General features: G+C 34.8%; 1 protein-coding gene across 1 annotated transcript; it reads right to left on the minus strand.

The window, feature by feature from the left end:
* Window positions 1–8299: 8299 nt before the first annotated feature.
* Window positions 8300–12235, minus strand: LOC143620420 ((+)-neomenthol dehydrogenase-like). Its single transcript, XM_077092126.1, has 4 exons — window positions 12123–12235; window positions 10428–10686; window positions 10141–10335; window positions 8300–8781 (listed from the first exon to the last, which is right to left on the minus strand). Exons 1-4 carry the CDS (start codon window positions 12233–12235, stop codon window positions 8386–8388), a joined length of 963 nt encoding a protein of 320 aa, XP_076948241.1. The 3' UTR covers window positions 8300–8385.
* Between the last annotated feature and the right edge of the window lie 3444 nt (window positions 12236–15679).

Consider the following 15679-nt stretch of genomic DNA (forward strand, 5'->3'; position numbering starts at 1 on the left):
GATGTTGTCGGGAGGTTAAAGACTTATGAGGAGCGTATCAAAGGACACGTGTTGCGTTCTGAAGAAGGTAAACTTTTTTTAATCATTCTGAATCCTCTTCAAGTTCGAGGCAGGTTTCACGCGAATCGAGTATGGGTCGTGGGAAAGGTTCGAACCGAGGACGTGGTAGTGGACGTGGTGGTGGACGGGGCAATCAGAACCGTGGTTCACAAGGAGGATCCAATGAAGGGGATAAACGAAAGGTTAAAAAGGATTACTCGGAAGTTCAATGCTTTCGTTGTGATGAATTCGGTCACTTCGTCTCGAGGTGTCCGGAACGGAGGAAAGAAAAACAAGCAAATTTGGCCGACGCAAAAGAAAACGACCCGTCCCTCTATATGGTGCAGTGTGTTCAAGAAAAAGTGTACTTGAATGAACAGAAGGTTATACCAAAAGATTATGAGGGTGGTTCGGATGAACAAGACTTGTGGCATTTGGATAACGGTGCGAGCAACCATATGACGGGTAATGTATCTTTTTTCTCTGAATTAAATAAGCGTGTTGGTGGCAAAGTTAAATTTGGAGATGGGTCTTATGTTGATATTTGCGGGAAAGGGTCGATATTGCTAGTCGGTAAAACGGGGGAGCAACAATTATTGGCCGGCATTTATTATATTCCTAGTTTACAAAGTAATATTATTAGTCTTGGGCAAGCAACAGAAAGTGGTTGTGATATTCGTATGAAAGACGATTACTTGTTGATGTATGATGATCAAGGAAAATTGTTAATGCGGGTTACTCGATCCAAGAATCGTCTTTATACGATTAAATTGAAGACGGGGAAACCCGTGTGTTTACAAGCCTGGATTGACAACGAGAATTGGCTTTGGCACGCGAGACTAGGACGCCTAAATTTCGAGTCTATGAAACAAATGGTGAAAAAGAATATGGTCGTTGGAATGCCAAAAGTTGATCAAGAAAATCAAATTTGTGACTCGTGCTTAGTCGAGAAGCAAACAAGGAAACCGTTTCCGAAGTCGGTGACTTTCAATGCAACCCGAGTCTTGGAACAAATCCATGGAGATTTATGCGGGCCCGTTACTCCTAGTACCATAGCCGGAAATAAGTACGTGTCTATCCTGATTGATGATTTTTCTCGTTTCATGTGGACTTTTCTGTTGAAGGAAAAAAGTGAAGCGTTTGATACCTTCAAGCGATTTAAAGTCATGATGGAAGCGGAAAATAGTGAAAAAATTAAAGACGTTTCGAACCTATCGAGGGGGAGAATTTACGTCTCATGATTTCAATCGGTTCTCTGAAAACGAAGGCTTTATTTGGCATTTAACCGCTCCATATACACCACAACAAAACGGTGTTGTAGAGAGGCGGAACCGCAGGATATTGGATATGACTCGGAGTATATTAAAAGCGAGACAAGTTCCGAATTATATGTGGGGAGAAGCGGTGAGGCATTCGACCGACGTGATTAATAAAATTCCAACTCGAGCGTTAAAAGACAAAACTCCGTATGAGATGTTAAAGCGAAAGAAACCGGATCTTAGATTTCTTAAAGTTTTTGGATGTGTTGCGTATTCAAAAATACTTGGAGGGAATATTAAGAAACTAGACGATCGTTCGACTCGTTTAGTTTATCTCGGGAGCGAGAAAGGTTCGGCGGCGTATCGATTGTATCGACTAGAAAAATTATTGTGAGTCGAGCGGGTGACACGGATTTTGATGAAAAACAAGGTTGGAATTGGGGTAAAAGTACCGAAATAATCGACGAGCAGGATCGATCACCAGGTATGTTTTGGGTTAACTTTGGTGATGAAATTGACACCGGAGAAGGAATCGTTAATACCGAAAACATCGGGTCGAGCCCTGTGTCAAACTCTATGAGTTCAAGTGGCGATGGGGGTGAAGAAGACGATGAAGAACCGATAGTCGAAAATGCTCCAACAAGCCCGGCTGGTACAAGCAACACGGTTACACCTGAGCCAGCTGTTCAGAGATATTCTCGAGCGACGGTTACCCCGGTACATTTTAATGATTATGTCTTAAATTCGAGTATGATCGATGAAGATATTTTATTGCTTGCTGATGATGAACCGGTTTGTTTTGATGATGCAAAATCGAAACCGGAGTGGGTGAAAGCAATGCGTATCGAAATTGAGTCGATAAATAAAAATAATACGTGGACGTTGACCGAGTTACCACGTGGTGCAAAGGCGATTGGTTTAAAGTGGGTTTTCAAGGTTAAAAGAAACGCGGACGGCTCGCTTAATAAACACAAGGCGAGACTCGTGGCAAAGGGTTATGTTCAGCAACCCGGAGTCGATTTTGACGAGGTTTTCGCACTAGTGGCTAGACTCAAAACGGTTCGTTTATTATTATCTCTCGCAGCGAATGGAGGTTGGGAATTGCATCACCTCGATGTCAAATCCGCGTTCCTACATGGCGAGTTACAAGAAGAAGTATTTGTTACTCAACCGCATGGTTTTGTTAAAAAGGGTGAAGAGCACAAAGTATACAAATTATCCAAAGCATTGTATGGCTTAAGGCAAGCTCCGAGGGCGTGGAATACAAAGCCAAATGGTATTTTGTTAAATATGAAGTTTCACCGGTGCACGCAAGAACAAGCGGTATACCGAAAGAAAATTGGAGCTGATCTCTTAATAGTCGGTGTGTACGTTGACGACTTAATCGTGACGGGTTCCAGTTTAAACTTAATAATGGAGTTTAAGCGCGAGTTTAAACTTTGAGATGTCGGATTTGGGAAAGCTAACTTATTATCTCGGAATTGAAGTTTCACAAAGTAAGGATGGGATAAAAATCAAGCAAGAAGCATATGCGAAGAAAATTTTAGCTGAAGCGGGAATGGAGATTTGCAATTCTGCTCAAATTCCATTTGATCCGAGTGTAAAAGTTTCTAAATTTGAAGATGAAGAAGATTTTGATGCTACGAGATATCGAAAGATTGTCGGGTGTCTCTAGTACCTTTTACAAACTCGTCCTGACTTGGCGTATTCGGTCGGAGTTGTAAGCCGGTACATGCAAAACCCGAAGCAATCTCATGCAAGTCTTATAAAGCATATTCTTCGTTATATTCAAGGTACTCTCAATTTTGGTATTTCTTACACTCGTGGGAAAAACGTGTTAGTTGGTTATAGTGATAGTAGCCACAACATTGACAAAGACGATGGCAGAAGCACTACGGGGCACGTATTTTATCTTGGGTCTTCACCAATTACTTGGTGTTCTCAGAAACAAAATACAGTTGCACTCTCATCGTGTGAAGCAGAGTACATGGCGACAAGCGCAACCGCGTGTCAGGCGGGTTGGCTAAGGGAATTGATAAGTGAGTTATTTGACAAGGAAATTCCAGCAGTGGTGTTACGTATCGATAATACATCAGCGATAGCTCTCGTGAAGAATCCAGTTTTCCATGGAAGGACCAAACACATTAAATCTCGGTATCACTACATTCGGGAATGTGTTGATCGTGAAAAAGTAAGTGTCGAGCATGTTAGTGGTGTTAAGCAATGTGCCGATATCTTGACGAAGGCTCTTGGGAGAATCAAATTCAAGGAGATGCGAGAATTACTTGGAGTTGAAGACTTGTTGGTTACGAGTTCGAAATTCCGAGGGTGATTGTTGGGAATTTCGGGTCAAGAGCGTTACTTGGCGTGCAAGGCTAAGTAGCATGATTTAAGGAGTGGATAATTATAAAAAATTAAATGTGCTCAGATTTAATTGTTAGTATTGTTATCAGGTCCTATCATTTAGCAATCCTAGTTGTAGTCTAAACGTGATATGTTAGATTATAAATACCCGTGCTTTGGGGTTTAGGAGATTGTAATATGAACAGTTGAGTTTTGTGAAGTTTCTCAATAATAACAAACGTGTCTGGGTTTGTATTCAGTTTTGTGTTTCGAGTTCGTGTTCAATACCTGGTACCAATTCCATTATAAGGCACAACTTGACTATGTAACACCAAGGTAGGACACCACAAGCACGCCAAACGTGGAGTACTTGCTCACTTGATAGGTGCACCGTCATAATGTTGGATTGTTTTATGTACCTTCACATAGTTGATGGTTGTGGGTTTCCCACTTTCCCTAATTGTTAATGCACATGGTATAACCATTCTGGATTAATTCATTCAACTAGAGGACTAACAATGTGCTGTTTCAAGAAAAGCTAAAAATAAAATATATCACGATAAACTAAAAATTAGATCGCATGAATTTGCCATGAAATATAAGAATGATGACAAGTTGAAGCTTTAGTTCATTCTCACTTGATGGCAGTTGGCATCACATATGATCACTTGTTATACCATCTTGAATGATAACCTATATATAAGAAAAGTCTGATTTAAACAATGAATTACTTTGTAAATTTGATTTACTTATTTTGTGATTGAATTACTAGTTAGCTTTAATAGTTGGTCCTTGTTTTACATATTCGATCGATGTGCACACCACATGTTAGAAATGAAGAAGGCATGCAACATGTGACTTGTGTCTTGTGACGTTAGGTGGGTGATATTGACGGCACATGAAGACGTACTTGCTTTAGCATGTGTATGGATTTGTGACATACAAGAGTTATAACTTATGAGTTTTTGTGTTAGAAAATATCATGTTACCAACTGAGTATTCTAGCTACAAATTCATAACTGGCCATTTGGTTGGGTCAAAGGCCCACCTTTTATATATATGAACATCCAAAGAAAATTATTCAAGCTATAGATGCATGCATCATGCAAGATTGTCGCCTTGTCGACTCCAAGACTAATTTAGTAATTTTTGGGCCCTTATTGTCAACTTTAAACAACTAGACGTTTTAATTTGACTATAAAAACTAGTATTAAAAATACTAATTTAACTAGGTTAGAGCCTGTGTTTCACACAGGTGAAATATATAATAAAAATAAAAAATTATTAAATGTAATATGTAAATTCAATTGTTTCATATAATAATTTTTATTCATGACTTTTTTTTATTAAGTTTTTGATATATTATGCACTATAATTTTATGTTGAAAACCAAATATTGATGTTTGGTTTATTTCAAATAAAGCATTCATACCGATATTGTTAGATTAAATATTGTGTGTATAAAAATGATATTCATAACAAAATGTTATCACGTATTTAAAATCTAAATTTACAAACACTAAGGTTTTGTTGTAAAAGAAAATAAATAAAAATATGTTATATTTTAAAATAAAAAGAGAAACGATAAACAATCTTAAATGGTTGTGTTAAAGAGATATGAGAAGACAATGTCATATTGTGAATTATGAAATGTTAACAATTAAATATAATTTTGGTTTTATACTTGAAGAGAAATCACATTTATATATGTTAAGTCAAGAAATCAAACACAATTACTATTTTAGTGGAGTTGGTAAGCACATTTGGTTTGAAACACATGAGGTCTTGGGTTAGAAACCCGTATCACACAATAATATATTTTTCAAAATTTTATAAAGCCTTACGGGCATGGGTTATAATAGGAAAACAGGTCATAATATAATAGGAAATGGTGACATGATATCTACTTGGCATCCTATTTGGAGTGCCTAGTTAAATGACATGGGCTTTAATAATATAGTTAGATTAGATTAGATTACTTTTAGCTAGGGGATGACTAGTATAATTTGACCGTGCGCGTTAAACTTGTTCAAACACAAACATAAACTTGCAAGCTATAAAATACATTGTTATGAAAACAAGTGTTAAGGATCATCAAATTGAAAGCAAAATTATATTGTGTTTGAACGGGTTTGGTTTTGAAACGTAGACAAAAACACGCATATCGCAATGCTATATTCGGAATTTAAAAGGTCATTATATTTATTTGAAAAGTTTTAAAACAGAAAAGTAAAAATATGTCATATCAGATACTAACTCAAATTTGAATAAAAGCACCATATCTAAGCGTTCAGAAACACTAAATTGAATAAAAAATAAGAAAATCCAATTTTTTAACAAATCAAGTCAAGGCCACGTTAGCTTGTAAGTATAAGAAAACCCAATTTTTCAACATATCTAGTTATGGGCTTATGGCCCCTTTGATATTTTGAAACATGACTCACTTGGAAGTTGGATGTATCACTTCATTTTTGTTTTTACTTCTCTGGTTTATTTATGATTTTCCCTTTTAGGCTTTACATATATTAATCAGTGGCGGCTGAATTGTTCAGTGATGTTTATTTTACCATACCGGTTTATTTTACGTATTTTTTTTAGGAAAACCTAATATAATATATAATAGTAACCAATTTTTAATGTTATTCCAATTAGGTCACTCAAATATTTTTTTTTTTTTGAATGTCTCAATGAAGTCACTAAAATTTAAGTTATGTTCTAATCCTATGTTTTTAACCTATTTGTTTAGTAGGTTACTAAGTTGACATGTCATTTCTTTGGCCCTCTTTTCTCCACCCATTATTAATAAAATCCCCAGTCTCCACAGTTTTCTGGCGACCAACCCCTCTTGTTCCACGCCCTCTCACAACTATCTCTTCTTCCTACTCGCACCCAACAGATTACACATGAGATTATTAAAGCCATCAATCGTTTTGTCAGGCGACGCCACTCGCCATGTATGCCAAAAATCAAGAGAATGAAGGATATTCAAAGCCACTGAGATGTAGATCGAGTGACTGGAAATTGGTGGTGTTGCCGGCTACATCACCACTATTTATTTGAGTGAATGTGTGTGCTAATGGATGTGGTTTGCTCATACACATACTGTTTGTGATTGATATTTAGGTTTTGAGAGGTTAAGACTAAGAAGCTCACCGAAAAAGTGGTTGCGGTGGTGGGACGAGAGAGTTGGGGTGGGGAATAGTGGTTTGGGTTTTAATTGTTAATTTCTTTTTATTTCAGAATAGTTATTACTTATTATATTCTTAATATCCATGTCAGCATATATTAAAAAAATTAAATCAATCACAATTGATATGTCAGCATAGTAACATGTTAAATAGGTTAAAAACATAGGATTAGCACATAACTCAAATTTAAGTGACTTAATTGAGACAAGGAAAAATCTGAGTGACCTAATTGAAATAATGTTGAAACTTAGTTACTATTCTATGAAGTTATCCCTTTTTTTTATCATAAACTTGTTAAGTTTAATTGATTTTGTATTCTTGTTGGTCGTTTCTAGTTTTGGTTTAACTTGCAGCCAAAATTTTTGTTTAATTATGCATTATTTGATGCATAAAGTACAAAATAAGTCAATTTAAAATATAAAGGATAACCATTGAAATTTGGTATAAACATAAAGGACAATTTTTGTAATTATGTCCCCCGTGCTAATCAAGGGTGAATTGTTAAGTTTTATTTTACCATACCAAATTTTTGTTTAATTATGCATTATATGATGCAAACTTGTTCTGGTGTTGATTATTTAAGATTGTATATATGTTACACCGTAGATTTTCGGTAGCGAATAGCTTGAAGCCAATCTCCCAATTGATGCCTCGAGTATTCGTCATGCAAACCTAAAAGGTTAACAAATCGAATTTTGTTTTGTTTATTTTATAATAATTATCATCACATCGATGAACGTTTTATTTACATATAAGTCTATATTTTAAGGGTAGATTTTTACTAGTCTCACAAAACATTTGAAATCTTAGGGGCAATCCTGAATATAGTGACAATACATGTTGATTCACATTCACTTCTAATCAATAAGTTTGCTTAATGCCCTATTACATCTAGACGGCCCATTTTCTAGCAGACTCGCAATCTATTTTAAGCGTCCAGTGTTGAACACACACTCTCAGCCACTCTTTTTGATGCGGTTTTGAGTAGCAACCAAATGGCTCAAGAATTACTCATTGATTAAAATCAAAAGCTTAAGAACCGAATGGTTAAAGAAACCTCAAAGGTGTTCTTTTCAATATTAAAACTCAAAAACTCCCTAAACAACAAACTTTAGATCCCATTATATAGTTGGGAATCATTAGTAAAATAGGAAACCACTAAGATAAAAAATAAGAAATATAAATTCAAATAAAAATAAAAGATATTATCATATTCTTCCGCATCACTTTTCTTTTATTTTTTGTTCTTTTGTTTATGTCAACTGTAACATATGCTGCAATTTATTTTCTAATTTGTTTTGTTTAATATGAACTATATTCTGCACAAGGTCCTGGTTTTCCTTTCCAAACATGATAACCATAGCCTATCCAAATCATTTGAGAAACAAAATGAAACCCTTCAAATATATCAAATTTACAAACAGACATCTAAATGTATAAAAAGAAAAAAGAAAAAAAAGATTACTCTTCTATGACAGACAGTTAAAAATTTAAACATATAAAATAAACAATGCATATCTGCAATATGTTTTTGTAACAGTAACACATACTCTGATTCAAAAATGTATCTCGCGCCTTTCGGCAAAGAACTTGCCACTGATGGCTTGGTCTGGGAGCAACGAGAGCCAGATTGCTGTATCGGCTCCTTCCTCGGGTGTAACCTGACCGGCCCAACCGGTCATGGCAGTTTTGACCATACCCGGGCAGTAGCAGTTAATAAAAATCTTTTCACCTTCAGGTCGGCTCGAGAGTTGCTTAGCCATGACCCGAGTGAAAGCATTGATCGCGAGTTTTGATAATGCATAATCTGTATTGGTTTGAGACCATCCTCCAGTTGACCATGTCCCATCTTTGACTTGGTCTAAGAATTTGGCCGTTGTCGAGTCGATTAGTTCTTCAGAAAGGTTGTCTATGTCTTCTAGTTTCTGCCTTAAATCGTCATTGGAAATCCTCTGATATGAAATAGTATTAGTTTGTTATGATTATACAGTTGATATTTCATAATTAAGATAAACGAAATAACTGAACCGAAATAACCAACGTAGACGAACCCAAAACTGATTTTATGTTTTTACAAAAACCGAATTTATGGTTCGGTTTCAGTTTTGAGTGTATTGAAAAAAAAGGCAAATTGGAAATAAATAATCCCAACTTTTGTTTATTGGCCGATAATAATCCCAACTTTAAAAATCACTACCAATGGTCCCAACTTTCAACTATTTTTGTCTCAATGGTCCTCCGTTAAAAAACACTTAACGCTGTTACATTTTTTCCCGAATTTCAAACCGATGTTTTAGGGCTCTTGATCGGAAGAACGATACGATTCGACTGATGCAAAACTTATCTTGAAACAATGATTCAAATGACTTGATTTTTGTTAAGTGGAAATTCAAACACCCGAATTGAAACATTGTTTCGTCGCTTGGATCACCGTTTCGAGATAAGTTTTACATCGGTCGACTCGCATCGTTCTTTCGATCATAAGCCCTAAAACATCGGTTTGAAATTCGGGAAAAAACCTAACGGCGTTAAATGTTTTTTAACGGAGGACCATTAAGACAAAAATAGTTGAAAGTTGGGACCGCTAGTAGTGATTTTTAAAGTTGGGATTATTATCGGCCAATACACAAAAGTTGGGATTATTTATTTCCAATTACTAATCAACTTTTATAACCGAACCGAACCCGTAAAAACCAAAAGAAATGAATGTTATTGAATTTATGGATTATAATTTTTACTTTTAAATGTTAAGTAACTTTAAGAAATCAATAAATGGTGTAGCCCAGATTTTTTTAAGCCAAAATGTGAAATAATCATTATCATTAATCAACAAATAAAAAAATACGCCAAAATTCATTACTTTGGACCAATTTCTTCGGCCCAAAAACTTCAAGACCAAAATCCAAATAGAAAAAACCAAAACCGAACCGAGCCCATTGTGAAAAACGAAAAGACCAAAATGAGCCATTTTTAAAACCCAAAAACAATTCTTGTGGTTCAGTTTGAGCCCAAAACCGACTCAAACCAACCCATGTGAATTTTATGCACACCACCCGGTAGAAGAATAGCATAACCAAAGGGCTAAGGTCAGGTCACTACTTTTGTGTATAGTTTTTCAACATTAAACACAAGTCTATTAGATTCCTCAACAATTTTGTAAGAAATTTACATCCAAAATAGGGATTAATTTTTCAAAATGGAACTTGAGTTTAACCATCAAGAACCGATTTGGAGATTATAACTAGCTTCTAATGGTAAAAGTGGGATTATTATTTCAACAAAAGAGTGGAAAAACTAATAACCATACTTACATTTCGCTTGCCATTAAGTCTTCCCAACCGCGAGCTTACTGTAACTATCCGTGCACCTTGAGCAGATGGCCTCATTAGTGGTATCGCGGCTTTGATCATCTTTTTAGTGCCATAGTAATTAATTTTTATGACTGTTTCAGCAGCTTCAACTGAATTCTCTGACCCAATATTATGACTAACTCCTGCATTATTAATCTGTGTGTGTTTGTGCATCAATAGCCACTAGTTATGTTATGCACAAGCAAATCATATTTTATTATTACGGTAACACGAAGAAAAGAATTTACCAGAATATCAATACCGCCATACTTTTCTTTCACCCAACTGCAAAAGGACTCAATAGATTTATCATCGATAATATCGAGCTGATGAAACCCGACGTCTAAGCCGCCTTCTTGTAGAACTTTGGCTGATTCTTCACCAACAGCAACTTCTCTTGACGTTAGAATGACGGTAATCCCTTGTATTGCAAGCTGGCGTGTGATCTCAAATCCAATTCCTCTATTTGCACCAGTCACCACAGCTACTGTTTCTGCAGACCACCATCTGTGATGAAAATTGAAATTAGAATCAAATTTTGAATAAGATAACCATAATATTCATAGAAAGGTATATAAATCATCATGTTATAATTTTGTAGCTCCCGAAACTGGATCCGACAACGAACGGCTTTGTTCTTGATAAGTGCTCGAGACGGGTGCGATGAAACAAACGACTGAACATAAATAATATAAAGATAAAATAAAAGAACGATCTCGTAACCAATACAAAAGATTCATAATATTAAAATGAACCGATCCCACCCAAGGTGAGCTCCCCTTGGGTGGTTGTTTACACCATCAAAACACACACATAAATAAAAATACACATGACATATTTATAGCCTAACATGCATATTCCTTCTAAAAGCCTTATCCCATTGAAGCTAAGCGCGAGTGCCGAAGCCCTTGTTTCGTGTCCGGTTTTCTCGCCGACATAAATTATTAACTTGACCATAAATATATACTGGGTTTCGTACTTTGATATCGCAAGTCACATTTTTGGCCTTACAAATTTGATCCTGGACAGTTTTATACGTTAATCATTTTGCCACAACAGTCAGAAATCTAGGAATCATGGTGCCTATATCTTCAAAACAGTTGAATTGGTTCAGATCTGTTCCTAAACAACACATAATTTGATGATCTCATGCTGATCACCTTCAAAATTCAAATCCATGGAAAAATTGCACCAAACGTATATCTATAAATGCAATACAGGAATCAACGATTCAGTTGAGATCTTAAATCAAATGTTCATTAGGGCTGACACGACACGAAACGACATAGAGTTAACAAGTTTGGGTTTGAGGTTAACATGTTTTGTGTTTAAACGTGTCGGTACGTTTAGGACCTGTTTAAAATAAAATATACGCCCTACTTGGTTACTGCCTTAGCCCCTTGCGGCCTTCAACATCTGTCGATACTCAAAACTGAAAAGATACGGGTAGAAATACCTGTCGGAACTGATAACTGTTTTTAATGGATGTTATGATTTGATTTTAGATTTTTTTGGATCTTTTATTCAAATATGTTAAGGATTATGTATTAATTTAGACTTTTATGAACTTCCGGCAACTTTTGTTTCACTACATATGTGGGGTATTTATCCTGTCCCAACAGGTCGTGTCATGTCATGTCATCTGTTAATAGTTTCGTGTTTGGAAAAATAGCAGGATCGTGTAAAGCACCACATGTAATCGTGGTTGTCTCTAGGGAAAGCGAAATGAAGATCTTCTAAGGCCTCCAATTTCCAAAACAAAAACAAATAATTATACATATGTAATTTGGGATTTGGATTAGTGTGTGTGAATTGAGCAGTAAGGTCTAGGAAGGACTAGGTGTGTTATGTATTTGCAAAAAATCATGTTTATTTATTTATTTGGAGTGAAAGCAAAATAATAATGTTTTTACAACGCCACCAAATAGTTGATAGGATTCTACCTTTGGTTGCCGGAATAAGGAATGCTACGGAGGAGCGAGATCTCTTGACGGCGTTTCTCCCTACGCTCCTTGGCTCTCTCCTTCTTATCCAATTGTTTCTCGCTTTGATCCATCACAGTCAACAACACCACCTAAACCTAATTACAATTTATCAACCAATCAATTCTTTCGTTAATTCTCAATTTTTTACATCTCCGGAAGAAATTGAAAGAATGGCGGTACATTTGGGAGAAGATGGAGGGAAACCGTCAACCCTTCAGTTGGAGATTTGTACGGTCATGCAGCCACGAGGTCCCTTGACCATGGTCAACGCTTTTTTTTCTTTTTCTTATTATTTTTATATCAAATTACAAAAAGTTAAGTGAATGATTAAAATAGGCTCTAATGTTAACGACGTGAATAGCAGGAAATAGTTTCATTAACGAATTGAAGGTATATATATAGACTTCATCCGAGATTTCCTTCAGCTTATACTGACGAAAATTATAATTAGCTCTAATAATTGTAAGTGTAATAAAAAGATAGTGACACGAAGATATTTTTATCAGATCAGGTCAAATCATCAACATTTCAATAATAATAATAATAATAATGTATGTTTTAGAATCAAGAAATATATACAAATATACAACTAGTGTTTTTCCCGGTAAAACCCGGGCTGTGGTAAAACCAGGCGTTGATAAAGTAAGTCGACGCAAATTCGACCGGTTTCAATTACGTGCGTTATTGTACCGGAACTAAGACAAATATGAAACAAAGAAATTTTAAAAATTGGGGTAGAGCAATGGCACGGCTTCAATCGGTAAAACTCGTTCATAGGCATATACCCGACCATTATAGATCCCAGGCGTTAAGGAGGTCATCTACGCGAATTTGGTCAATTTTCGTCATGTTCGTTATGGTACCGAAATAAAAAAAAAGTCAGTATTCGGTTGGTTTTCGTTACGGTACTGGAACTAAACAAAACGCGGCGAGTCTACGCGAATTCGGTTGGTTTCTGTCACATTCGTCACGGTACCATAACTAAAACAAAATAATAAAAAAGGAACAAAAACAAAATTGACATTCGGTCAATTTTCGTTATGTTCATTACGGATCGAAACTAAAACAAAAAAATGTCATCAATACGGTGTCGCAAAGTGGTCTAATGGGGGCTTTGTGGACCCAAACTTATAAATTATTATATAAAATATAATAATAGTAATTACAAAGACAATACCTTGATTCGTTCATCTAGGGGTGGCCCAACGATTTTTGTGGCCTAAACCTAAAGGGTAAAGCAAGTAAAAAAATCGGGGCCTTCTAAGAAATTTAGTTGTACTTTCCAAAAAAAAATCATCATGCTTCATATTGAATCAAATAAACAGGTTAAATTTTTAACTAAATTAGTTTCAATTCTCTTTGGATACTTTATTTTATAACATAACCTTTTTTTTTCAGGATGTATTTTATAACATAACCTATTACATGATATTTAAAAAAATAAAATAAAATAAACCAACAATAATTTAAATATGCTGAAACACGTCATGATGCAACTTGGTCGAAGAATACTAAAAAAACATCATGTGGACAAAAACACACATTGGTCCTTTTCAACATATTAACATTATGAACTCGAAACAAGTTTTGATCGCTAATTAGGAAATTTTAACAACATATACTCAGATCATTGAATTAATCTATAACTTAATTTAAGATTACTTAAAAACAAAAATAAACTACTGAACAAACTAATCACTACTGTGAGAAATAGAAAAATGTACTTTAAATACCAGAGGAGATGGCTTTTATACGCATATTGGGCTTTAATGTTGTTCTATTTCTAGAGATTTAAAAAAATAGAATTCTTTGAGAAGTTTGTGAATCGAACCCTGGTCATGTTCACAACAAAAACTAAAGACAAACTACCACTAAAGTAAAGGATGCTTTTTATTATAATATCAAGGTAAATATCTTATATATATCTCTTTTTAAAATTAGGGCTTTAAATTTTTGAAAGCCCAAAGCTCTAGCTTTGGTTTTGTATGGAGTTGGGCCGGCCGGTTCATCCTAAAGTTTAAAACAACTTTAAAAACCTACAATTCCTAAAAAAGAATTGGACAAAAGTCATAAAATGATCAAAACTCATGGACGATTGTGACAGTTTTTCCTACGTGAAATTATAAAAACTAAATCATCAAAATAATTTGTTTTCACACTTTATAATCATTAGTTTTGTTTTTTCCGTTTTCCTTATTGCAGCCTTGTCTATTTATACAATTTATAAAGATTTTTATAAAAGAACGTGTGTTATAGTTGGATTTGGTTGTATTGGCTAGTTTTGATAAAAATGGGAAAAAAAACTTAGATGTTAATTATTATTAAAACCATGGATACTTTTTATTGAACAAGTGAAGTCATTTCAGTTCAATTTGTTGTGATTGATTTAGTATTGAGTTTGGATTTTATGAAGAAATCATATCTATTAGTTTAAAGAATATAAACCTAAGAAAGAGAAAAGATACAATAAACACATGTTCGTGAATGGGTGTTGGGTTGGAGAATAACATGAGCATGATGCTTCCTCCACTTCTTCAATGTGTGATTTGTAGATCAAAAGTTTCATGTGGCTAAAGCAAACAAGCCATGTGTTCCATCTTCATTCTCTTTATGTTTTTTAAACTATGTTTAAATTAAAGTATTCTATCGATGATAATAAGGAATCGTCATTTAGCAGCCTGGATGAATCCAATTATCTAACTTTTGCTTGTATTTTGATATGTCCAATTAGCATAGCATAAAAAAAAGAATATCCTAGGGAAAAATTAGGGTTTCTTAAAAGTTATACCACAAAATGAAATAATAGTGAAAGACTGAAATATAAGTATAATTACGTGTGAAAAATAAGAAATTATTATGTTTCTAAAGAAAAAAATACTCAAAAAGTTATATTTTATTTAGGCCTCAAAGAGGTCGGGTCGCTCCAGTCTTAAAGAACAAAATAATTTCAGTTTGTACTGATCAGGAATAGGTTGGAATAAAAAACTTAAAAATCAAATTAACTAGAAACACAAAGCAAGCGAGAAATCGAATTGAACCACCAGTAAAACAATATTTATTTTTTCGATATTTATATGTGAAAACCTGTGTTGCATTTTTGAGTTATAACCCTATTTTATCTATATGATTTAACACGTTTTTTGTTTTTTAAATTGACATAAAACTAAGCTGGCTTTATAAACCAAAATAGGCTTGAACAGACGTTAACCAATCCTTAACCGAACCATTTCTCCTATTAGTCACCCCTACAAACACCCCCCCCCCCCCCCCCCAATTCCATGTTCACCCCTACAAACATCATAGGTTCGATCTTGGTGTATAACTTACAAATGAGCAGTCAAGATTAAATGTTATTTATCTGCTTTTCCAGATTGACAATAGAGCTCCATTAAATACCATAACCTTTAACATAACTAAATGTAACTACATAGAAACAATTGTGTTATTCATGGTTCTTGAAAGATAACTTACCATATAACAACATAACTTTTGCTAAATGATGCATATTAGAAAAC

This window comes from Bidens hawaiensis, unplaced genomic scaffold, assembly GCF_021521415.1.
Source record: "Bidens hawaiensis isolate Kalapana, Puna unplaced genomic scaffold, B.hawaiensis_p1.1 tig00002572_1, whole genome shotgun sequence".
Taxonomy (NCBI): domain Eukaryota; kingdom Viridiplantae; phylum Streptophyta; class Magnoliopsida; order Asterales; family Asteraceae; genus Bidens; species Bidens hawaiensis.